The 24,559-nt window shown below is 52.2% G+C and overlaps 4 protein-coding genes across 4 annotated transcripts; 1 reads left to right on the top strand and 3 right to left on the bottom strand.

Annotated features, from left to right (window-relative positions):
* Positions 1-189: 189 nt before the first annotated feature.
* On the bottom strand, positions 190-7,771 carry TGME49_259530 (GalNac; the record flags this gene model as incomplete). Its single annotated transcript, XM_002365106.1, has 10 exons — positions 190-1,367; positions 1,855-2,201; positions 2,729-2,883; positions 3,419-3,591; positions 4,074-4,250; positions 5,178-5,262; positions 5,620-5,818; positions 6,144-6,329; positions 6,611-6,740; positions 7,292-7,771. 10 exons carry the CDS (start codon positions 7,769-7,771, stop codon positions 1,044-1,046), a joined length of 2,256 nt encoding a protein of 751 aa, XP_002365147.1. The 3' UTR covers positions 190-1,043.
* Positions 7,772-8,263: 492 nt separating this feature from the next.
* Positions 8,264-8,716, bottom strand: TGME49_259540 (hypothetical protein; the record flags this gene model as incomplete). Its single annotated transcript, XM_002365107.1, has 1 exon — positions 8,264-8,716. One exon carries the CDS (start codon positions 8,714-8,716, stop codon positions 8,264-8,266), a length of 453 nt encoding a protein of 150 aa, XP_002365148.1.
* A 2,476-nt stretch (positions 8,717-11,192) lies between these two features.
* TGME49_259550 (dihydropteroate synthase) lies at positions 11,193-16,636 on the top strand (the record flags this gene model as incomplete). Its single annotated transcript, XM_002365108.2, has 6 exons — positions 11,193-12,827; positions 13,592-13,721; positions 13,939-14,017; positions 14,509-14,646; positions 15,325-15,481; positions 16,089-16,636. 6 exons carry the CDS (start codon positions 11,193-11,195, stop codon positions 16,194-16,196), a joined length of 2,247 nt encoding a protein of 748 aa, XP_002365149.1. The 3' UTR covers positions 16,197-16,636.
* Positions 16,637-17,861: 1,225 nt separating this feature from the next.
* Positions 17,862-24,085, bottom strand: TGME49_259560 (endonuclease/exonuclease/phosphatase family protein; the record flags this gene model as incomplete). Its single annotated transcript, XM_002365109.2, has 5 exons — positions 17,862-18,084; positions 18,566-18,745; positions 18,882-19,119; positions 19,603-20,480; positions 20,804-24,085. 5 exons carry the CDS (start codon positions 24,083-24,085, stop codon positions 17,986-17,988), a joined length of 4,677 nt encoding a protein of 1,558 aa, XP_002365150.2. The 3' UTR covers positions 17,862-17,985.
* Between the last annotated feature and the right edge of the window lie 474 nt (positions 24,086-24,559).

The following is a 24,559-nucleotide window of genomic DNA, read 5'->3' as shown; positions in this document are numbered from 1 at the left end:
GAGGGAACAGCATTTCTTTGTATTTCAGCCCCCAGCCGCGGGATGCACTGAGTACCATAAGAGCCCAACATGGCAGTTACCTTATGGTTACTCCTGCGTACACCACAATCTCTCTGCTGACCCCTTTTTCCACAACAGCGATAGCGCGTATATATACGTATGAACCAACACTGCGCCTTTTCTCCTCGAGTAAAGACGGGGAGGAAAGTAGCTTGATGCCGAAAATACTTTTCTCCCGTTAATACTGCAATCCCAATCGGTACGGTTCTAAGCTATCTCTGAGCTTGCAGTCCAAATGGGAAACAGAATGCGAAAGTATGGGGAAGAGAATTTAACTATCAGTGTGGCCCAGAAACAAACCATTCGTGCCTCGCTTTGGTTCTGCCCTCCAAAGAAAGACCAGGTTGATGTCTTTCACGGTTTTGCAAAAGCGAATCCTTCCTGAACGATGGTTTTACCGAAAACATTCTGTGGGTGTATCGACGGGTCGCCTGGGACCCCAATCTGCGGTGCCCTCAAACGGACGAAAACGCGAGGCATCTCCCCGTCAGAGCTTCACCCACTCCTTTCTCTCAAGCGCAGTTCAGCCGAACGTTGTCCCAGTCCTCCCCGCAAGGCCCTCACATTTCCGCCCACGCATCGGTATTATATTCACTCGGATTTTGCCTGTTTCCACGGACCCACGCCCCCGCCGCTGTGGATGCCAGCCGGATCCAACTAGCAGATGCGACTCCTCGTTTACCGTAGATTTATTTCCCTTTCCATTGCGTCAGGCACAGCAAAAGACGCAAACCCTCTAGCATGTGAATACTGTTTCTAAAAACGGCACTACCCTTGTGGCCTCTGTACTCGGAAGAAGACGTTTCGCCTATGGGCATCGGAAGAAACACATTCCCCAGATCCCAAGCGCGCGAGGAATTGCGTGGGAGAGCAGACGAAACTGAAAGTAGACTGAAGTGGGTAGGGGACACCGAGACGTGTCGTCAAAAATCCGTTTTGTTCCGTCTCACAGTTCCTGTGTGCGGTCTTGCTGTTTTCCTCTGCTACGGAACAAATACAAAGTGCTGCTCCTCTCTACTGGGATCGCATTTCCTAAGGACGAGGTCGAAAGGACTCTTCGGCGTCTGAATCTGCACGGCCTGCATGCAGAGGTTGTCGGGATGGATGTCTTTGTTTTCTGCATCCAACAATTGCATCTGCTTCGTGTCTTCCTTGTAAAGCCAGTAACGACTTAGGCCTTGCCCAGAAAAATCTTCTGTGCAAGATCTTTCGGGCAACCGCCGCTTAGCAGGGTTGCCATAAACACACAATTCGAAATTGTGTTCAGCGACCCTCAGCATGTGCGTGTCCTTGCCGTAAAGGAAGGCCTGAAAAAGCGGAGACGAACGAGGAAAAGACGTGAACCCACAAATTCGCAGCAACTTACAGCCAGTTTAAACATGCCTGGTCAGAAAAGAAAAATAACGACATTGGTCAGCCTCAACGATAACATGGGGGCAAAAATGAGAACGAATAAAATCATTTCTGCTAGTGTCTATGAACACTTGTCTGTGTGCAGAGTAGTCAGAAAGAAAATCAAGTATATATATATATATATATATATATATGCGTGTGTTTCTGCACTCGTTTGATACGAAAGATATGCAGAAGATACAGACGCACGAACGCCAAGAAAGGGGGGTTGGTTTACAGAGATACCAGTAAAATGCCGACGGATCTGTGCGACAGCGCCTCTCTTTCAAGCTGTCGTTTCGAACAAAGAAACGCCTATTTGTCTGTGCCATATTTCGATCCCTCGAATTTCTGTGTATAACCTAGAGCATCTGAACCAGCGCCCTCCACAGATATTCGTACCTGAGTGCCGTGTTCAAAGTGGCAGGGATAGACGCCGATTTCTTGGTTTTTCGTTGTGAGGGTATCGAGACAGCAGTTGAACTTTGGATTCCGCATCGCGCCGGTCATTGCATGCGCCAGGTTCGGGGGTTCGAGTTCCGGATAAATGTTCTTCAAGTACCAGTTAAAGTCTTTGCACTTGAGTCGGTCCCGCAGAGCCTTCAGCTCCGTCAAATCGCCCAGCGGTTTATCTTGAGGCAAACGAGGAATGACCAGCTCGACGATTCTCGCGTACTCTCCCATCCACACGTGAGCTGTCCGCAGCTTGTTCCGGTGAATCAACGCACCGGGAACCGTGTACACCTGGCCTAGACAAGAAAGCAAAATAAGAGGTGACAGTCGAAGAAAATGAAAGAAATTGTACGCCCCAGAATGGAAAGCTTCGCCGTTCGCGTAGTTGTGCGAGTCGCATGAGTAGCTAGCCGGAAGCCCCGAGTCGGGAAAATGAACACAGGTATCGGATCAATCTGAAGAGTGGCCTACCAAAGACGGCGAAGAGCGCAGAGAGAACCAGAGACACAAATGGGGCGGCAGATATGCGAGAGGACGAAGAAGACGAATACGGAAATATCTACGAGAAAACGATTGAATGAAGAGGGCGGAATGTGCGAAAAAGCCGAGCGAAACTGAATAGTGTAGACGAAACAGGCGCGACAGGCCAGAAGGGCCTGGAACAAAGAAAACGAATGCACATGCATCCCTGAAAAAGACGCCCGGACGAAGACACTGAGTAGATGAGAGAAACGGACGCAGTGGCGGCAAAACAGGCGACGCGTTGAGGCAAACACTGCTAGACAGAAGACTGACGAGAAACCCAGCTTAAGGGAAGACGCACCTTGCCAGAATTCGTTGCTCCTGAAAACGTGGCCGACTCTGCTGCACGGTACCAGGTGGAGAGAACCTCCACACATCCATGTCTTGAAGGAAATCTCGAATTCTTCTCCTCCGTAGATTTGCATTTCTTTGTCGTACCCGCCCAGAGTGTCCCACCTGATAAAAAACAAAACACTCGCTAGATACCTGAGCTACCCTCAGAGCAGCTGTGGACGTCACGACGCTCGGGCCTCTTGTCTTTTTCATATCTGTTCATGTCTATCTAGTGGTTATCTACTTTCCCCTGTCCCTTCGCTTCCGTTCTCTGAATGCAGTTCCTCTTCTCCGTTGCCAGATCCTCAAAAAGAACAAGACACAACAGAAAGACACGAAAAAGCCTAAGCGACTTCGTTCTACCTCTCGTGCCGGATGTGGTGACTGCTACGGATTCCCTGAGTAAGAACTTTCTACCAGGCGCAACGCTTCTGCATGTTGGCGGAGGAATCATGTTGACGCTCGACAGATGTTCTTTCGCCGTCGTCCGGGATGTGAGAGCCTCTGAGACTGCACTTCTTGAGAAAAAGTCTGCAGGGACTACCTACTGTGCGCCGCACAACGCGCACAGTTTGTTTACGGTATATTCACATGCGCACTCTCTCGTTCACTCACGCCTTTCTTTTTCCCGCTAGTTTCGTCTACCCGTTTCGCCTACCACGCTTTCGTGATCGTGAACAGGCCACCTGCCATGATGGGCGACATCGTTGGGGCATCTGGATTCTTGGCGGCCTCGTCTTGTCCAAGTTCCTCGATTCGATGACGAATTTTGTCGTGAATGTGGTAATGACTCATACCCCACGTGAAGGCGAGAGTCTTCAAGCCTCCATCCTATGAAAGGAGTGCAACGAAGTGTGGAAGCTACAAACCTACATCCTCTCAAGCGAATCGACAACTATCTCACTTTTTCACATCAATGCGTCACGAAAGGCGATTTCTTTCTCCACACAAAACGATCGCATAAATTCTAACGAACCTAATCGATCTATCTATGTGTCCATCTCATACGTCGTCCCCTCTACACGTTTGTCCGTATATATATATATATATGCATAAACATTTATTTCGATATAATGTTGTATTCGCACACAGCAGATTGCTCGAGGATCTTGCCTAGCGAGTATTTTGTTAAAAAATAAAGATCTCTGCATCATTCAGAGTGAATTCACATAAAGTCACGAAGAATAGGGTACAGACAACGTATCGTCCCGGTACACCCGTCCCTCCGCAGAGAGCTGGCCGAAGTGTTTGTACACAGGCGTTCAAATGCACACAGAAACATCGTTTGAAAGCGGACAGACCTCACGTTTTACCTTGATGCGGAAGTTGTCGGCGTCGATCGTGGGAATAAGCGGCATGGCGATTCTTCGCCAGTCCTGTTTGACGTGAAAGAGCAGAGGCTGCAGCCAGTAGGGCAGACACTCGATGTGGCTGTCGAGAAAAGTCACTGTCTCTGCACTTGCTGCCGCTGCGCCTGCTGCTCGCGCACCCTAGTAGACATATCCACAAAAACAGGAAAGACAAGAATTTCGGGCCGGCATACGCAGAAAGCACAAAGAGGGAGTGGCGACGAAGGTAAGCAGAACTCAAATGAGAGAACGGTTTTGAACGTCGAGTTGCAAAAAAATGATGCGTAGATAAAACCAAAAGTAACGGGAAAGGAATTGAGAATCGATGAGCACGTAATGCAAGACAAGACGAAACAGGAAACAGAACAGATTGTCCAAGGAACATGTAGAACTCCTACGTGCACAGACGAACATTGGCGCTCTTGAGAAAAGTCTTTTCATGGCTTAATGCTGAGACAACGGAATGTCTACAAAAGGAATGCGATTACCGCGAATCAACTCAAAGCCACTTCAAGTCATCCCAGGCGACCGCGGTCCTGTCCGGGGATCATATACTACGAGATGGACTACTGGTGTAGATCTTGAAGGTCTTTGTTTGCCGGATCCAAGTTCTATTGTGCTCTTCATGACCATCATGTTAAGTGCATTAAGTATAGTGGTATCCAGCATATATTTGAAAAACCCACATTTATAAAGAAGCTGTACAAATATCATGATATTCACTTTGGTAGTCTCCTTCCTCCCCCCCCCCCCCCACTCTGTCTCTCTTCGAAATCCGTATCCATCTGTTGAGGAGATCCATTCCATACTGGTTATAATCGAGGGAGAATCTACCCTTTTTGTGAGAACTCGCATCAACGAGAGAACAGAACTAGTCAGACACTGGCACGCTTCGTGGACCTCGCTCGGAGTGCCCTCCACAGAAATTCGACATTAACATAATGGAAAATGAGAGCAAGGTCACGGACAGTTATTCGTACGTTAGAGACGTTGGATCTGCGCGCCCGATCTGCGATCCAAAACTGCATAAGCGGACTCAAAGACATGTTCGTTTTCGCCATCGCGTACCATCAGACCTCGCCGCTGGAGGAGTCGAAGAAGACGCGTTTTGGGCAGGGTGCCGGAAATGTAGTCCTCGAGTTGTTTACCGAGCCTAGAGAAAAAAACCTGGATGCCTTTCTCACGGTTTTCCCCAAACAATTTCGAACTCGCACACATACTTACAGTTGATCATCAGCGAAAAAAGGAGACAACGCATAAAAAACGCCTACTTCAGAGATTCGCACTGCCCGTTTGTCAGTCCTGTCTCGGGGTTTCTATCGTGGTTGGAAATGTTGGGGCAGGCACGTGATGAACCATAGAGTCCGTCAACAAAGATGAAACTGCAGAGGCAACTCGAGTGGTCAAAGCAACCCCTAGCCTCACTGCAAAGCGAATCGTGGACTGCATGTGTGAGTCAATTCGACAAAACAAGTCGGATGCTCAGCACAGCTTTCAACCGACAGCGTACCACGGATGGGTTTGTCTGTCAGAAAAGTCATCCACGACAATGATCTCCTTCAGCAGGGAGGGCGGAGTGCGATTCAGGACTGAGTGAATCGACCGCAACAGCACGCTCAAGTTTTCGTTGTAAAAGACAATGACCACGCTGGTGTCTGGTAGGCTGCCGTCTGTGGCCCTGGGTACCACGGCAGACGATGCTTTTCCATCTGCAAACAAACATCCAGAACTCCAAGAGGAAGAATGGATGACGGTGGAATTTGAAAAGCGCACGATAGAGGAAGAGCTGAGCAACTCGCGCCCAACTCCTCGCACCTCCATAGACACGTGGAAACACCGACCAAAGCCACGGAGGGACAAGAAGGGCGAGAGAAAAGTAGGACGAAGAGAGAAGGAAACCAGCTACAAAAAACGAGACCGCGGATGGAGAAGCGGGAAGAAGCGTAGGATGAACGGCAGCACCTAAATGATCAAAACGCCGATGAGGTTTCTCTCGGTCAAACCTTCTTTGTGCACTGGGTGAGGCCAACTGACCAGTGGCGGACAGCTGTGGAGATTGCGCTTTTGAAAGTTCTCTCGTCTGCTTCCACTTTTGTTCGGCACTCGGAGGTGTCATATTATCAAACAGAAGCCTCTGGTCTCGGCAGTAATTTGAGGCGAACTCGGGAACGGAACGATCGAGCGACAGCGAGTCTGACACCTTGGTGTTGAAACAATACCCTGTACAAAAAAGCGGGGAGAGAGTGCCAAAGCAATCAAGAGCTCGAACGACAAACGAAGAAGAGACGGGACACCAAAAAGGGGCAAGCAGGCGACAGGCGCGAAGTTGCAGAAGACGAATGACGTCGGCCAGATACCGGCAAAACACCCAAGCATTGACAATGCAGCAGAAAAGAGCAGGTACCAGCTATATGACTTGTTCGGCCGGCGAGTGCTTCTCAGTGAATGTGTTAGAGGAAGGAAAAGACGAAAAAAAAGAACCTGAATGCGACGGCCTTTACCTTTGTGTGCCAGGCGTTTCTGCTCTTTAGTTAGCTTCAAAAAGATCGGCTTCGGACTCCAAGCAAGTGTCCCGTCGTCCAAAATCCCCACAAGGCCGTGCAAGCGATCTTCGTCCGCTCCAGGGTTGACCTGCACAGACAGAAAAGACAATGGGCCTTATCCCGAGGATTCTTGGCCTTCTCGAGAGGTTTTTCCGGATTTCTGTTCCGCGGGATGCAAGCGGTGACACCATGTAAGCCGTTCCCAAGACGAGGCGGCACCAGCAGTGTACCTCCTCTGCATTGTGCCTTCTGCTCGTCTCGTACATTGTGAATCGCGAACTCTACTCAGCTCTACTGAATGTCTCTTTCTCCACAATTTCCTCTTGCCCCTTACTGTTCGTGATCGGGTTCAAGGCGCCGTTGCGCGGATAACCCTGAGAGCTGGCTGCATGGACCGCCAGAGCTCCATGTACATCGAGTCCCTCCTAGCAAGCCGCGAACTTACCATATTCACATCATGCCTGGATACGGCAACGCACTGCTCCCTTTTTCGTTTCTCGTGCCTTTCGGTTCCCAGCAGAGTATTACGTCCAACAGAGGGCATGCAAGTTCACCGCGATTCTTCTTAGTGTCTTTCTCATACGCTCCTCCTCCAAGAACTAACGTGGCGACGCTTTTTTCATTCTTCTTGGATCTTACCTCGTGCACAAGTTCCGGCTCGACAATGTACGCGGGCGCGTCTCCATATTGACCCCCCTCATATCCGAGTTGCGTGACTTTTCTTTCTCGCCTCTGCAAGGGTTTCCAGTCTTGAATCTGCGGAAGGCCGATGGCTCGGATGCCGCCCAGAATATCCGAGTTCCCCGAAAACTCCCCGTCGACTGCACCTAGACCCGGGGCGCCAACTAGCCAGCTGGGCAAGCCGCCTCGCGATCGCCAGAGCGCCGCCGGTGCACTAGGACTCAGCGAAACGGGGACGAGGAAGAGAACCATGAAAATGATGAGGAGACAGGTCGTTAACAAAGCTCCGCAGACGCACCGAGATACTGGGTAAGACGGCAGCGAGCTCGACCGAGATCGAGGGGAGGCTGGCCGCCACGACGGCGGGAAAATTCGTGACAGCATCCCACACGCGTCTCCGCGATTCTTCCCCGTGACGGTGTCTGAGGAGTCATCCATCTTGATAGATCAATACAGGGCGGATATATCCTCCAAAAAGATAGTGAGGAGAAGCAGAGACGCATGTGGCGACAAAAGAAGAAATGACACTTCAGAACGACTGTTTCGGGTGTCTCGACTATGCCATCATGCGGGGATTCATCCGGGGGAGCAAAGCCAGAGGGGAAATTGCAAGGCCAACCGCAGATGATGAACTTTTCGTGGAAAAAAGACAGGAGGAAGGACAACAATTTACCAGATTCCTTACTGTTGAGGACATGCTAGCAAGACCGTATGAGGGAGTCCATACAACAAAGGCGTGGGGTTCTTTTTTGTGTGTCCTCCCAGAAAGGGGTAAGTTTACGCGCACTCCCCCGGCACGATTCGTAGAACGTATATGACACAGTGAACGAATTATTTCATTGGCAAATAACAAAGGGAACTCGAAAAAGGGTAGCGACAGGGAAGTGCAGAAACCAGGAAGCCATAGATTCACATTTTATCTCTTGCTCTTCAAAAATTAGTAAGTCTGAGCAGATAGGGAACCGCTTCACGTGTGTTCAACTGAGGCAGAATAGAGCGACTTGCACAGACTTTTCGAGAAAAAAACTGCGGACGATTCGAACTTACGGGGGACAATGTCCAATGGGTTAATCGAGCAGGGGACTCGAGCAAAAGGAAATAACTCACGAGTCCACACTGAAGGTTTACAAATCCGCAGACGTTTAGAGCACATACATGCCACAAATCTAAAAAAAACAGATGGGAATCCAGAAAACCTCGGGAAACCCCAGTGCTATGAAACAATGGCCTCGATCGACGCTCACACAAAACCCCGCACGACTCGAGGGAAATACTGAAGTCTACTGGATACGCCGCGATGTCTGTATGCGCACATTTTACAGCACACAGCTGCAGGGACCAGATGCATCTAACGAGAATTAGCACCAGCCCGAAAGCGAGCATTTGTTACATGCAGTGCATCACTGAGTTCGCTTTCCAGCGTTCCCGTGTCAGAGCGTCGAGCAAAAGTCCGGTCTGCTCATGACAATGAGGCTGTTTTCCGAGACCAAACGCTCCCTTTATACAAACGACGCACAAACGCTGTCCCCACCGCTGCGAGTTATTCAAATTTATAAGACCGCGGCAATCCGCCGGCTAGCTTGAGCCTCGTTGGCACTGAAAGACCATCGGGCCCTGTTCGAGTTCTCTTCATATGCGTACGCATGAATTGCTCATGAAATAACGGGAAATGATAATCAATTCACTACACTGGAGGCCGAATAAAGAAAGGGGGGGCGAGCAGCTCCGGTGAAAGCGAGTTCTAGTGCCCCCACACGAGCACAACGACAGATCCTGCTTCAGATAACGAAGGCCCGAAACCTTCGAAGGAAGGCGGCCGGTTGTTCTGTCCTTGTTTGATTTCTTCATGCATGATTCCTTTTGACGACATCGATCTTTTCCTTGTTTCATCAGAAAAAGAGAAAAGCCTTGAGGAACATGCTCTTCCTTCCTGGAAAACTAGGTACACCTCAACGACGGAATTGTGGAAGAGCCTCTGGTCGCTGTGCCGAGAGTCTACATGTGATTTGGCGACGAAAAACACCCGGCTCTGCGACCCACGAAGGAAAACAAGCAAGCCTTCTATCCTTGGTGCGTGCGTCACTTTACAAGCGGTTGGCTTGATATTATCTGTCTGATCCTCTGATGTGACGCCAGATCGGGCTGGATAGCCACGCTACCGTTCAAAGACTTGCGTGCAGGAAAACTTGCACGCAGAGACGGGGAAGCATCGATGATCTCATTGAGCTCTTGACTTCTGCCACTGGAGAACGAGTAAAGCGAAGAAAACTGAAACAAACGTCTGTTTCTTTCCACGGGTAACCCAGAGGGAAAACAGACGCGCAGTTACCAACAACGAGAATGTGCTGTTGCACTGCGAAGCCCACCACGAAAGGAACAAATCATTACATGACTATCCCCACTCCTCGTGCCTCCGAGTTTCCGATTGAAGGACCCCCGTTCACAAAGAAGCATTCACATTCGGCTGGCCACAAAAATGCAGATACTTTTTCCGCATACGCGATGGCCTCACGCCCTGAGCGCCAACGCTGGGAAGGCAGCGAAGGGAGGGTACTCGGTGACTAAGTCTTTCCGCGGAAAAAGCGTGCTCAGTATGAAGATAAACTGCTGGGGCGAAGAAGCCTCTGTCTAAGCATTTAACGCGGGGAAATAAACTGAAAATGGTGATAATTTTCCAACATCTTCCTTCTTGTAAAGTCGAGATGTCACAAGACGCTCCTCTGGTGGTCAGCTGCTCGTGTGTCTTTTCGTATGGTTTCCCAGCGGTCACCACTGCACTTCTCGGCCTCCTACGTGACACCCTCACAAGAGACCTTCAAAAAGGAATGACTTTTCCTCTTGCAACAAGATGTCTTCAGAATTGTATAGTGAACACAGTGATTTCTCATTCCGACTCTTCCAGGCAAACAGTGTCAGGGAGTTCGCCGGAGCGTCTTGTTAATCTTTTGAGTATCACTGATCTCCTATCTCCTCGTCTTGCGCGTGTATAACTGCAGCCAAGGTGAATGCTTTGACGGGGTCGAGTGTGAGGCCCTGGCGTGGGGCATGCGATAGACATGATTTCCTACATCATGCGACGTTTCTAATGTGGGTATGTGAGAAAAAAGGGAATATGTTAACGTTTCGTATCGATGCGCCCGAAAGAACAGGTTTATATACGGTGCGTTGTGTGAGTTTAAGCCCTTTGTCCGTCCTTCGGAGACATAGGCTATGTGCAACCGAAGACTGGACGGACGGGGCTGTCGGATGTCTAAGGCTTTTGCAGCAGCGCTTATGACAAGTATTGGAACATATCGTGAGCAGACACTCTTTCAATCGTTCTCTGAATTCTCCACTCAAGAGAACATGCGTGGATGAACTTGGTCTCTGTGTACAAGCAGACTTGCCTGTGGTGTGCCACCCGGGTGTGCCGCTGGAGACAAGCGGTTAGCAGCGGCGGTGCATGCCTCTGGGCAACGGTTAGGTTTACTGAGATTGTATGAGCTTTCGATCCTCTTTGCACATGCCAGAGCAAGAAATAATTGTCAGATCTCCGCAGACGGCCTCGCCACAGCCGTGTACATACTCTGATAGGGTTGACTGTTGTATGTGACACAATCTCGGGATTTCGCTGAGCGGTGGGATTGTGCGTGTCTGTTGAGTAAAAGCGTGTTACAGAGCATTGATTCTAAGACAGTCGTTTCTTGGTGGGAAATTGAGTTGTGCGTTGAACGGTATTTCCGTTTACGGATATGAGGAGCGCTACGTAGACACAAACTGTGGAGAAGATTCTTCTGCTTCCGCGGTTATTTGGGTTGCCACTGGCGCTGTTGTTGTCGTCTCTGCGGTGTCGCCGCGACTCTCTGTCTTCGCCACGTAAATGGGCTGCTGGCCACCATCTTTTGCCTGTTTGCGGCTCTCTTGGTGGAATTTGCCGCTGTTTCATAAAAGGTCTGCGTTTTTTTTCTGGCCTCCGCCTGGGCTGCGTCTTCGCCCTCTGCCTGGAGGAGCAATTGCACACTGTGCGAGCTCGCGTTCTTTTTCCTTTGGCCTTCTGCAGTCAAAATTTTCCCCTTTCTTCACCAGATTCCACCAAGGAACAATGACGGCAAATTCACATTTCCTGCAGAAGATGAGGGAAGAAGACCCTGGCAAAGAATACGCGACAGCATACATTGCATTGGGATCCAACTTGCAGGGGGATGCTCGACTAGGCATCATTGAAGAAGCGATATCCGAGTTGGGGCGGTGTCTAGGACCCATTCTGGGCACATCGTGCCTGTACGAAACCGTTCCAGCCTTCGACGTTTGTCCGAAAGGCGTCGTGCACGACGTCTTCCATCCCTTTTACCTGAATGCCGTCGTGAAACTCCGCACCCCCATTACGGATCCCTGGTACGTGTTGGAAATTCTTAAAAATCTAGAGGCGAAAACGGGGCGCCCACTGCCAACTCCTGAAGACATGGAGGCGGCGCTGAACGACTGCACCTCCTCCGGAGAGGCTACCAATGAGGACGTGCCTGGGCAAGGGAACAAGGGAGCTTCGCGGAAGGGCGACTGGAAAGAAGCGCTCAAAAAAGACAAGTACGTCCGCGGTGCTCCCCGGCTCCTTGACCTTGATTTGCTTTTCTTTGACAAGAACGGAAGATCCGTTGTTATACACCCTGATGTGCGTCCCGTCGACAAACAGTGGCCTCTGACACTGCCGCATCCGCGAATTATCACGCGAAATTTCGTCCTGTTCCCTCTGTGCGACCTCGATCCGGAGTACATACACCCCGTGGAGGGAATGTCTGTGAAGGAGCTGCTTCGCATCAACCTGGAGCGGCGCCGCATTCATTTGCTGAATGCCGCGGAAGAAGCCCGGCAAACACAAGAATTGGCGGCAAAGACGAATAGCGAGACCTCCGGTGACCACATCGCGTGCTCGCACCGTTGCGCACCGGCGGCATCCCTTCACTTTGTGCACAACTACAGAATTGACGGTTCGCTGGCCATTCCGCGGCGGTGTTTCGCAGCGACGACTGAAGAGCTCTGGACTCTTGGTGGCGACGCCGGCATCGTAGATACCCTCTTGTACATTGAAGATGTCAAGACACACGCGGATCAGATAATCAAGGTTGGTGGCGAGGAAGCGCTGTCGGAGGTGCAGCGGACGCAGCTGCTCCGTCTGCAACGCCTGGAGAAGACCCTGCGTGAGGAACATCCGCTGAAGCTCATGGGGATTCTGAACGTCAGTCCAGACTCGTTCACCGATCACTTTTCTGCGAGCGTCGACGAGGCTGTTGCCGCTGCAGAGGCCATGGTAACTGACGGCGCAGACGTGGTCGACGTCGGAGGCGAGGCCACGAACCCTTTCAGGGTGGCCGGCGAAGTTCCGCTTGCAGTCGAAAGGGAACGGGTTGTTCCCGTTGTGCAAAAGATCTTGGACAAACTCGGCAACCGCGTCATCATTTCCGTTGACACCATGAAGGCCGAAGTCGCGAGAGATGCTGTCACCGCCGGAGCGGACTGGGTAAGCCTAGCGACGTAATGGTCGTACAAAGATACGTAGCGATGATTGGTCCTTTGCATGCGCGACGTTGACGGTCTATTTTGCCATGCAACAGTCATGTGCATACATACATATACTGATATTTAGGTCCTACAAGTATATCACTATTCCGGTCTACCTCGAAACAACTGGATTCTCTGATGTAGCTACAGAATCGAGGTATAAATCAAAGAGGGTGTGTGGTTGTCTTTGTAATGCTTTTGCCACCGGGCGCTCCAGTCGAGTCTTCGCCCTCCGTTCTTCCTAACACAGGTTTTGCAGGCGGCAGAATATAGCTGAGAACGCGGCCCCTAGCGACGCGCATATTGGCTTTTACGCTGCCGGCGGGTGTGCCCTTCGCCGGGCTGTTCGAGTTTTTTTGCGGCTTGTGAAAAACGCGTAGGCGAGTCTCCCTGTTTGTCATACACGTCACGGGATGAAGTATAGATACATCTGCACTAGCATGAAGTTTTTTTTTCGGGCGAGTTTTTTAAAGATGGTGCAGGCTCGGGAAATTTCTCGTTTTATACATAGAAGCTCCGCATCCATTACAGTGCTCGTGGAAGGGTCACGTGTGCGGTGTCCGGCCTATCCTCAGAGCGTGTCCTGTTGTCGGGACTGGTGAGAACGCGAGGGGTTCTAACGTGAATGAGATAGGGGTCGAGCCAGATAAAGAAATACGTGTTTGCGAAAAGTGGCTTATTACCTTGTAGCGAGCGTGAGCTGAGGCATCCCGCTGCACTCAGGTGAACGACCAGACCGGAGAGAGCAGGAAGGGAGGGGACGGAGACCCGCTTTCCTTCGTTGTTGGCAACTCGACCACCGTCGTGCTGATGCACAAACGCGGCACTCCCGACACGTTTGACGGTTATCAAGGTAGGCGTGGAAAAACTGCAGAGCGAAAATTCGTCGAATTTCACGAGTTTCTGGGGGTCGCGATTTCAGGTGGTATACACCGAGCCGGTAGTATGTTTTAGCTATTGTTTCGTGGAAAGAACATGCAATACCCGTCTGGATCCTGACCGTGCTAAAAACGAGCTCATGATTGCCCGTTCCATCACTTTTGAACACACTTTTGTGCCTGCGTCTCCAGACTACGACGACGTGGTACACGAGGTCGGTTCGTGGTTGGCCAGCATGAGCGAGGCTCTTCAGCGAGGCGGCGTCGGCAGGTAGCTGATGTTCTTTCCCAAGCTTCAGGAGTGTGGAGAGAAATGCGTATTCCCAGGAGGAAGCTGCGTTGGCGAGATGCCGTGATAGACTTAGTGCTGGAAGATGACATGCAATGAAATTCGTCTTTACGCATTTTGATAAGCTGTCTGTCAACTCGAGTAGCCTCCCTGTAACTCGAGGGTAGCTACATCAAACGCAGGAGTAACTCACATGCAACGTCAATGGGGGTGACTTTTCAGAGTGACCAACATTGAGCTTTTTTCATTTCAGCCGTACACATTGCTCTTGATTGTTACTTAGACCCGGGTGACAGTTGAACGTCACTTCCATATGAAAGCGTGCGTGTAGTGTTTTCTTTCCGGCCACATTAGTGCTTGCGGCTTCACTGAAAACGAGGTATGTCTGGAGGATTTGGTTAAACTCTCCTGGAAACACATATGCTTTTGGTAGAAACTGGTGTTGTTTCCGACTTTGGCGCTATGTTGGATAGGTGGCGGATTCTCGCGGATCCCGGCTTGGGAATCTCCAAGAATCCTGAGCAGAGCTTCGAGCTGGTACGGGGCGTTCAGCGCATCAAGCAGATGTTGCCGACAGGCATTCCCCAGCTTCTCGGCTTCTCCAGAAAAAGGTATGTCACACAAAAGAGATGTTGTCATTGTCTCCTAACGGCGGGCGCGAGGTCGTTTAAGGAACTGAACGACGAACATTGCAGTGGCGCTGATAGGTGCCACGCTAAACGCACAGGTTCCTGCTGAAACTGCTTAGATTGCATGTTACCAAATGTATCTCTGCAGCAGTGTGGATATGCCGGGTGTTTCGTGTAGTAGGCAGGTTCAACAGGGTGGCCTTTCTCCATCGCTCTCCAGGCTCTTCTGTCGCGTCCGTATTAGAGTTCAGAGCACGAACACACGTTTCACTTCCAGTGTGCTGGCCTGATGGTTTATATTCATGTTAGAAACACATCTTATTGGGCAGCCATGTAGCTTGTCGACGACTGCACTTGAAGCGAAGAAGTTGGAAACCTCAATGTACTGCCTGAGACATTTTGAGGCGTTTCAGCTCAGTATTCTGCCGGGTGTTGTTTTATTGCACCTAGATCTTTCTGCCGTCCGTGGCTTATGCATGGTGTGGATATGGGCCATCCACATATCGACAGAATCCAGGCACAAGTCTCCCGATCATGTGAAGTAGATGAGTTCGGCACGTTTAGTTGTAGTGAAGTGATTGTGACCTGTCGCTAGCATCGTGTGTTGGGACACGGTTGTTGGACCCCAAAAGGCGTTGATTTGCTGTGTTCATTTCACAGATTGGTCGGGTGGGGTGTCGGTGAATCCGCGCAAGATAGGAAAGGTCCCCCGACGACTGAAACCGTCGAAGGTCGTCGATGGGGAGGAGCAGCAATTGCTGCCTGGTGTGCTGCAAACACAGACGCGGTGACCGTCGTCCGGACGCATGACGTGAAGGTAAGCGCACTGCTCGATGAAAGAGAACAAGTACAAGTGGACAACGTTCGTGCTAAGGAGCGCATTAGTATATCCAGCGTGACGGGCACGTTTTCAGCCTGAATGAAGGACCGATGTACTTGAGAAGCTGGCATGCTCAATCATTTATGATGCGCTCTCACCGAGGAACCATGGCGATACTGGGTGCCTTCGTCGTGACTGTAGATCGGTCTTTTCGTTTCGCGATTTTCGGGTGTCGCTAGTAGCCAAGCTGTTGGGCACGCAATGCAGCTTCGTCCTCAGTGCAGGGTTGTGTCAGGTGTCGAACGGCACAGGGCCGTGCAAGCTGCAGACGCCTTTGTTTTATTCTGAATAAGTTCAATGTGACAAATTTTGATTCTGAGGCGACGGACAACATTGAGGCTCTCCGGTAGGATTATTCGACGTTTGGCGCGGAGGATCGGAGAGCTGAGAAGGAGGGGAAACCAGTCACGTATATCTCTGGTCTTGGCGTAGGGCGATCCTGCGCAGCTTGATGTGCAACTCATCACCTGAGCACCTTCTGTCTTTTATGTATGCGTGGACAATGATAGTTATGGGCCTCGATTTTCTATGGCTTTGTGTCCAGGACACTCGGCTCGTCCGCGACGTGACTGAGAGGATTCAAGGAGTGAAAAGCACGATTAACCTGATGGAGAAAGAGCCAGATATGGCTCCGTTATACAGCTTTTGGTGATACTCAGCGAATCTCGTTCACGTAGTAAACGAGGCTGATTTCTGTTGCGTGTGTTGTTTTCTTATAGAGGGAGTCTTGACCATTGTCTTACTTGCAAACGGTAGTTGAACTAGCGCAATTTTTTTCATGTCCAAGAGCGCATCGAGTTGCTTCTGTTGGAGTCTTGGCGAGTCCATGTGATGTGAGGAGCTTGACTAAACGATCGTTTCGACCACCACAACGGCGAACCATGCTCACTTCTGTGGTGCTCACAAGAACCACCATCATTCGTTGCTGCCGAATGGACCGATTTATGTGCTGACACGGATATCTGAAATTGCCTGGCGCTACACCGGTGAAGATTTCTGGCAAGAGCCTCCATAACCTGCGGGTGTTATCTGAGTTCTGTCCGACAGCTGCATTAGCAGCCACACAACTCAAGCTTTACAGGCATGCTTGCCAGAAATGTTGCGCCCGATGGTGTCAGAGGAATCATATTCTAGTGTGTGCATTTACTGAACTATCTTGTGTGGCTAGGTTCCAGGTGGACTGCCAAGGGACGGGGCAGCACCGGGAAGAGGGAAAGGCACGTGACCTGGCTACCACAGACAGACCGGGAAGTTGTACAGTATTCGCGCTTTTTTGACGGGGTTTCTCTCGACAGCCAGCTTGCCAGCCCCAGCGGAAGCAGAGAAGAACACCGACTTGTGCTCATTGAAACATGTACAACAAATGAGTGCCTTCTCTGTTTTGAGCGACGACCAAAACCAAATGAAATTGTGTTCAATTGTGTTTATCAAATACAAACGTACCCCTAATATCCATAAACCGGTGTAACGAAAACCATGGTCTGCCATGACAGAGACTAAGGACTAAAGCTCTTGTGCTCTCTGTAGCTCAGCTGTTTTAAAGGACTGGCAGCTTACTCGCAGCGAAATTCTGTCTTCTACGTTTTTGGTCGCACAGTCTCGAATTAGCGAGCGAGTGCGCAAGGCGTCTGAGACGACAGGTTGCTTCGCGTGCGGAAGGAAATGCCTAAGTCTCCATGTAGGCATTTGCCGCTTGGAGAAATGGGATGTTGCTGCTTCGATGAAGTGCGACTGCGGTGATAGTTCTAGTGTGTGTTGACAAGCGGCTATGCTTTTGCGAGTAGACGCTTGAGAGAAGCAACCGTGGTCAGATAAGAACGACACGTCTATGCAGCACGAAGCAGGAGAGTTCAGGCATCTTGACTAGTATGCATCGTGAAGAGACGTCACGCACCCCTCACTGATGAGGGAAACCAGCTGCCACTCGGGGCTGGAGTCTTCCAACAGTCAAAAAACTGCTCACGGCATCAACGTCTCTGTTTCCTGCTGTCCCCGCGCACTGCTGAGGTTCGAGAGTCTTCAATGAAACGATTAAATGTTTCCTTAGGCGTCAAAAGAGGGTTGTTCACCAGCCGTTATTTTCCAGTTTTCTGGCAAAAACCGAGGAAGAAAGAAGCAATCCCGGACACCAACCGAGCATCCTTCTGCCGACACTCATTTCCTGGCACTATTTGGCCGATCGCCGACCCGGTATCCAACCGCTTCACACATACAACGCCAACTACGGTGTTACACGGGAAACACCGGCTTCTGAGCGGACTCTCGAAGAGGGCTAGCCGATCACAGCTCCTGATCACAACAAACTGCAAGCGCGGCCGCATCTGCACGATGCGCTCTCCCCCCAATAAAGCAATGGCACAATGTTTTTGTGTCAACATGCCCACCCAGCGGCCGTCCATCGTGCTAGAAGAGTACTGTCTCTCTCAGCCGAGAGATTCAGTTCACTGTATCCACTCAAACTTGCAGAGAAGCGGAATGTGGTCTGACGGCCGCAAAGGACTCGGCAGGGCTTGATGCAGAAGCTGCAGCTGTCGGGCTTCCTGAAAGTGAATTCACATCACACACGAAATAGACGTATGCATTCGCGAACCCTCTGCGGTTATTGAGGCTAGTCTGCGTTTGGACGGCGCCAACAAGCAGCACCGTTGAAGAATTCCGAAGTTTATCGAGCCCGCTAAGCACGTCAATCAGAGCCCTGACAACCATGTCCTATACGTTTCAATCGCGCCTGTTTGCAGGCTCGAGCCTTGCACAACTATCAATGCCCGCGATTCCTATGCTATGTGCCAAAAACCTATGGTGGTGGGAAAACAACAACAAAAAAAAGAATCTAACAAAATCAGTTGCCTAGAGAAAACGTGGGGTTGCCTTTTTTGAGCGCAACGATGAACTTTACTAGAGCAGCACCTTTTCCGAAGCGGCAGTGTTCACTTGATTCACCTGGAATGGAAAAGCAACCCTTCGCCACATACACATATAATCGCCCGACAGCGACGGGGCAACCTGGAACCAGGAACATACCCGCAAAAGCTGTTTGCTGTCGATGGGCTCCAGAATCTCCCGAACCCTGAGCATGGTGTCGCAGAAGAAAAGGTAATCCAAGCAGCCCGTGTAGTTTCCAGTGTAGTTGGTAAACTCGGGCTCCGACTGTCGTAGAGCATAGAAGTCGTGAGGATCCAAGCCGTCCTTCAGCGCCTTACTCTGAAAAATTAACTCGTCGAGCACAACGATCTCAACATGAGTTTACATTGGCAACTGAAAGTCCAGGCATGGCATCGTGACTCGAAAAACGTCACGCTTCTTTGCGAAGTAGGACACAACTTCTGTCTGTCCTTACCACTGCGTAGCCGGATTTGAGTGGGATACTGTGGCCAAGATTCAGTTCAGCAAGGAGTCCGTGCCGATCGGAAGCGAGGTCGATGTGGTGGCGGTCGCAGCGACCTGTCACTAACAACTGGTAGACAGCGCTGTCTGGAGTGCTGTTGAAGTCGCCGCATAAAACGACGGCCGGCGTGAGACAAGGCGAATCGCGATACGCTGGAGGTCGGAACGCCAGGAGATACTTCTCAATCATCCTGGAAACAGCCGCGAATACAACCCAAAACGCCAACAAGCAATCTGTCACATACTCAAAACGGTTTCTAATTGGAGCAGGTTGCTCTTTTAAAAACCCTTACCCTTTCATTGCATGTAATGCGCTCTCTCCCCCACTTGCCATTCTTGCAGGTCTCCGGTTTTGCTCTGCTGACCAGGCACTTGAGAAATAGTCCACATTTCAGATACATCCGCGCGTCGCCGAGCTTTGGTATACCGCAGCGGAAAACAGATTGTCGAGAAATAGAAGAACACGGCAGTTCCAGGCTCTTCCTAGCTACCCTGTAGCGCCCTCGTCCCAGCCGCTGTCCAAACGCGTCTCCCTTACGGGAACCACGCGGACGTACCGAAGCCACTGTCTAACTGCCTAAAATGTGCCTCATCGACAACGCCTCAGTTATGTGAAGAAAGTCCCACATCCATCTTTCGATCGTAGACGGACACCTTTGCTGGCATTTTCTTACCCAACCAGGGTTTGCGCCTGCCAGATTTTCACGTCATTCGACTCAGGGTTCGCGACAATGTGTGTGTTGGCCACGAGAAGAAGTTTCCGGTGTGCTGAGGGGTTGCCGTCCGCACTGGTGTAGCCCGCGGCGTACCCCCATGGAGCGCCGCCCGCACGTCCGTGGGTACTCGCAAGTGTGTCAAAGAAAAGCCGGGAAGTCTCTCCCCACGCGGGAGCATTCGCCCGCAGCTTGGACCGAACAGGTTCTGCGTCCTTGTCCAGCCCGGAAGCTCGGCTCCCTCTCGGGTTCTCGGACTCTGCGCGATTTGACCCGAGAGTGCCTCCGCCTCCGCTCGCGACACCGGCCCCTGTGGCCTGCTGCTCACGCCCCCTGGATACAGGATCAGTCGAGTTTGGGGACGATGTCTCTGTGGACGCGTGCCTAGACCGCGTTGTTGCAGAAGCAGAAAGCGCGCGACTGTCGCTGCTGCTCCGGTTCACGTCGCATCGCCGAGTCTCCGTGTTGCGGCCGCGCTCGGCCTCTTCGGCCGCCGCCGCTGCACGCGCGTCTCCTTCGTTCTTCACCTCAAGAAGAAGCAAAAGCGCCACGTTGTCTTTCAGAAGACGCCGGACCGCTTGCCGCTGCAGCTGCCGGGGCAGCTGCTCCCGAGACGCCTGCTTGATCAGCTGGCTGAACTCCAGGCCGCACTGGTCCACGATGGTGAACTTGGACTTCCGGTAAAACGTGGCGCAGCCGTCCATCGTGAACTTGCCTCCGCTTTTCTTCCCACTTCCACTCGTGAAAACCTCCATAGTCTTCTGCTTGTACGTCCCGTTGTACCCGTAGCGAGCCAGCTCGGGCAAGAAGAAGTCCTCGAAGTGTTCACTTTGGACCTCCTGAAAAGCAATGAGCATGCGACGACCCCACGGCCAAACATCTGCGATGCGCGGGGTAGGGCGAAGTGCAAGAAAAGGCAGAATTCCTCGTCGCAGGACACAAGCTACACCTGTCAATAATGGGCTTCATTATCTCAGATGTTCACGGGAAATAAAACAAGCAAGAGGCAACAAGAATGTGTTTGCATCCTCACCAGACATGAAAAACAACGGTTCACCCGATCAAAAACAGCGACACATAGCCAAATCCCGCAGACAGCGTCTCCCAGCCAGAGATCTCGTTTTGTGAGCAACGCCCCCGCACACGGAGGTCCAGGCGTTACCTGAAGACAGACGACGTCTGGATTATGAGCGAGGATCTCTTCCAGAATGCGTTGTCGCCTGTAGGGCCACGCGAGCATGTAGGGGTCGCAATGGGGGAAGGCGTCGAGCGTCCCATACAGTTCAGCAAGGACGTTCCACGTCATGACGCTAACGTTGAATTGTTCCGGATCATCGGGACCCAGGTCGGCGCCAGCGGAATCGCCGCTGTGTCGGCTGTTTTTTTCACAGCGACTACTGGAGCGGCTTCCACTAGCTCGAGGACTCTCGGCAGGGCTGCTCCCGTAGCTTCCGTTGGAACTTAGGCCGCAGTCGCTGTGCGAGTCGTCGAATTCGCCGCTGCCACTATGTGCAAAGTGCTGGGGGCCGTCGCTCTCGCCACCTAGGGTCCCGGCACCGTCCCGACTCACTAGGGGGCCGCCACTGCTGATGCCTGTCTCGTTCTGATAGAATCCGGGGCCGCTCATCTTTGCAGTGGCTTCGTAAGACGAAATCACAGTTGCAGCGCCACTTCCCGCCCCCCCCGGGCCGTAGGTGCACAGACCGCTGGCAGACCTCCCGAGACCATAGGCGAAACTGGAAGCATCCCCGAACGAGCTGGAACTCGAGTAGGAAGGGTCTGCGCCTCCACTTGACGCAAAGGCGACGCTTCCAGGTAGAGACCCGTCACTCAGCGTCGCCCCTCGTCCGCCGTTTACTGGGCCGTAGGCTGCGGCGCCCATGTCGTCGATGGGAGAGAAGAGGTGATTTGCTGCTCTACCTCTTGTCTCGGCGCCCGCGAACGCGTCAAGATGACCAGAGGGTGGCACGTGCATGTTCCCATCGGGGACTCCACGAACTTCGTGGGTGCCGGGGAGGCCTTGACGGTGGAGAGACAGATCGCTGAGCCCGTGTGGAACGCCAGGGTCGTCAGACGCCGCAGTATGGCCTAAGCCATGGGGCTGGAGAGGCCCAACCCCGTGGACAGGTGGAATGTGAGGGACTGAAGCCAGCCGTCGCCTACGGCGCGCGACTGTATCGACAGTCGGGACACAACAGCCAGTCAAGACCTGGCGATAATGACTTGAGTCTTGAAGTGAGGCAGCTGCCCACGCGACCGCAGCTGCTTCTGCCATATCCACGGATTCCTGATCTCCCAGGACAATGCAACATGCTTCTTGGGGTGGGAACCTGTTTGCATCCTGACTGGCGCCTCCGTTCACCGAGGCCGCAGCTCCACTGCTGTTCGTACGGGCGCTGGCGTTGCTGGTTGTTGCTTCGTGGCCGGCAGAAGACTCTGCAGTGGACGCCTCTGTATTCTTGAGAAGTGAAGTTGGTTGATCACAAGCAGCTACCGACTTTTCCTCTGTCCATGCTCGTCTCGATGGAGGACCGTCACCGGAAACAGACCCAGTTGACGGCCGCCTGGCACTTTCGTGTTGTGATGCTCCGTCAGTTCCGTCAGCGTCTGGACTGTGGTTCCTGCCTTGAGTCGGCTGATCGCTGTCTGGAAAGCTGGATGGGGCGCCTCTCTGTCGCTCCGTGGAATCAAAACCAGCCTGGTCTTTCGCTACCGTAACACCATCCTTGCCTTCGTCTTTATCCGCGGCGCCGGCGAATTCCCTTCTCTCGCGGCTTTTTCGCCGGGTGCTCTGTGATCGACTGCTTTCAATGAGCTGGACCAGGGTTTCCCGATCAACAACCAGCGTTTCAAGTCGTAATTGATGGCCAACGTCAGCCTTCGATGGTGTGTAGTTGCGACTGGTGGAGACCGGCTGCCAGCTCTCCTCCTCACCGTCTGCCGTGACGAGTCCCGCTTGCTTCAGAAGGGCCAGATGCTGCGTGTCGAACTGGCGATTCGAGTCGAAGTCATTCCAGTCAAACGGGAGGCACGGAACACCGTAGGTGTGGGAATTGGGGTGGGGGAGGATTGAGGACAGACCTCGCGTCCGATAGAATTTGTGCAGCTGCTTGTACCCCTTCCGGAAGCAGTCATAGCAGCAGAAACAACGGAGTGTCACAACGCACTGCAGGCAAGCTGTGCGCTGCGGGTGGAATGTACAAACAGCCCGAGGGGGACCTCGCATCCAGCGAAAGAAAATTTGGGACGACTTCCCGATCGGATTCTCTTCACTTTCCTCGTCATCATCAAACACCCTGCCTTGTCGGTCGCGAATAATCACAATCGGGTGAAGCTCACAGCCCTCCACAGGTGTGATGAGTCCTCCTCTGTTCCCGGAGGCAATCCACATCAAATCACACCGCAGCAACTCTGCTCCACCCGAAGGCTCGCGCCCCGATACGGGAGCTGACCCCCCGGGCGGGGAGGCTGAAGTCGCCGGTGCCGTGCCACCTGCCTGCGAAGATGCTGCATCCTTCTTCCCGTGATCTCTCGCGTAAACTCGGTTTGCTCCTGCGCCTTTGCCTGTCGGCCCGTCGCCGGTTCGACCCCCCGTTCCCCCTTCTTGGCTGCATTCTCTGGAGTCCAGTGACTTACTGTTTCCTGGAGCACCCGAAATCCCCGAACACTCTGTCGCCTCGCTGCTAGATCCCCAAGGCGCAACTTTGATTGCAGCGCATCCGCTATCCGCATCACTGCATGCGCGTATCGCCCCAGATGTCGCAGCTGCAGCTACTCGAAAGCCGCTACTGTCGGTGTCTACATCCGCCATATCTCCTGGAGATGGGCCTTCCACCGAAATCGGAGGTGTCAAGCAACCCGCAGAGGCTGGCGTGGAACAAGACTCCGCTTCCTGTGACGCAGGCATGTGTACAGCGCTGCAAGGGTCCGGAGCAGGGGAATTCTCCGTACATGCGTGTGCCGCTGTCGCTAAACTTGGATCTTCACTGCCTCTAGGGCCAGAAAAAATCCGGATTGAGGACGGATCTGCTAACCCGGGCAGAACGTGTTGCGGAAGATGCGAGTCCCTCGAGTCACTCGCGCAGCGAGGGTCTCCAGACGAAGTGTGTGCAGGTTCAGTGACAGCGGGAGCGAAGATACGACGCGGACAAAAAGACTGATCAGACAGAGACCTTCTCGAGTGCGGGAGGCCACTTCCAGGGCCATCCGCATCGCTCTCTCTCGACTGACGAGCGGAACCTTGCGGCAAGTCCCCCGTGACTGAAGAATCCTCGATGGACCCAGAATGCGACAGCGGGTGAGAAGCACTGTTTGCAATGGGCGCACGAGCGGGTGACCCATCCATAGAAGAAGACACGAAAGAGCTAGAAGACGTATGAGGAGGCTGCTGCACAAGAGTGACACAAGGGCGCTGAAGAACGGGTAGAAAAGCGGACGCAGTCATCGTGATAAGGAACACTGCAACACTTATTCAGTTAGCATGAGGCAGTTACACATGCCACACAGTCGAGCAAATGAAGGGTTCTTGTCTCGGAAACGCATGCAAATCTCGTTGTGATCGGCGAGTGGAAAGAGAGGAAAGTGCCCCGCACATAGCGTCTAGCTTGAACCCCTTGGCGCGTAGAAAAAAAAAGTCACACAATGGTGGTGGAATCTGACGATGTCCAATATGCCCAACGGGGCGGGAAGTACCGATGGAAGAAGTCACTAAACGCTGAAAGTTTACTTTTTGTTCCCTCCTTGGGGTCGAGGCCTGTGAAAGCCTGTGCAATTCGATGCACACAAAAAAAACGGAGCATGGCCCAAGCCCCATATGCTTAGACATCCGGAATCAGGGAAGAGCACCGTTGCATTCAAGGCCAGTAGCCAAGGAGCTACCAGCAACGGAAGGAGGCATCGTACAGCCGTGAAGGACGTG

The sequence above is a fragment of the Toxoplasma gondii genome, chromosome VIIb (assembly GCF_000006565.2).
Source record: "Toxoplasma gondii ME49 chromosome VIIb, whole genome shotgun sequence".
Lineage (NCBI taxonomy): Eukaryota > Apicomplexa > Conoidasida > Eucoccidiorida > Sarcocystidae > Toxoplasma > Toxoplasma gondii.
Note: the sequence above shows the minus strand (reverse complement) of the source record. Positions and strands in the feature narration are given on the sequence as shown.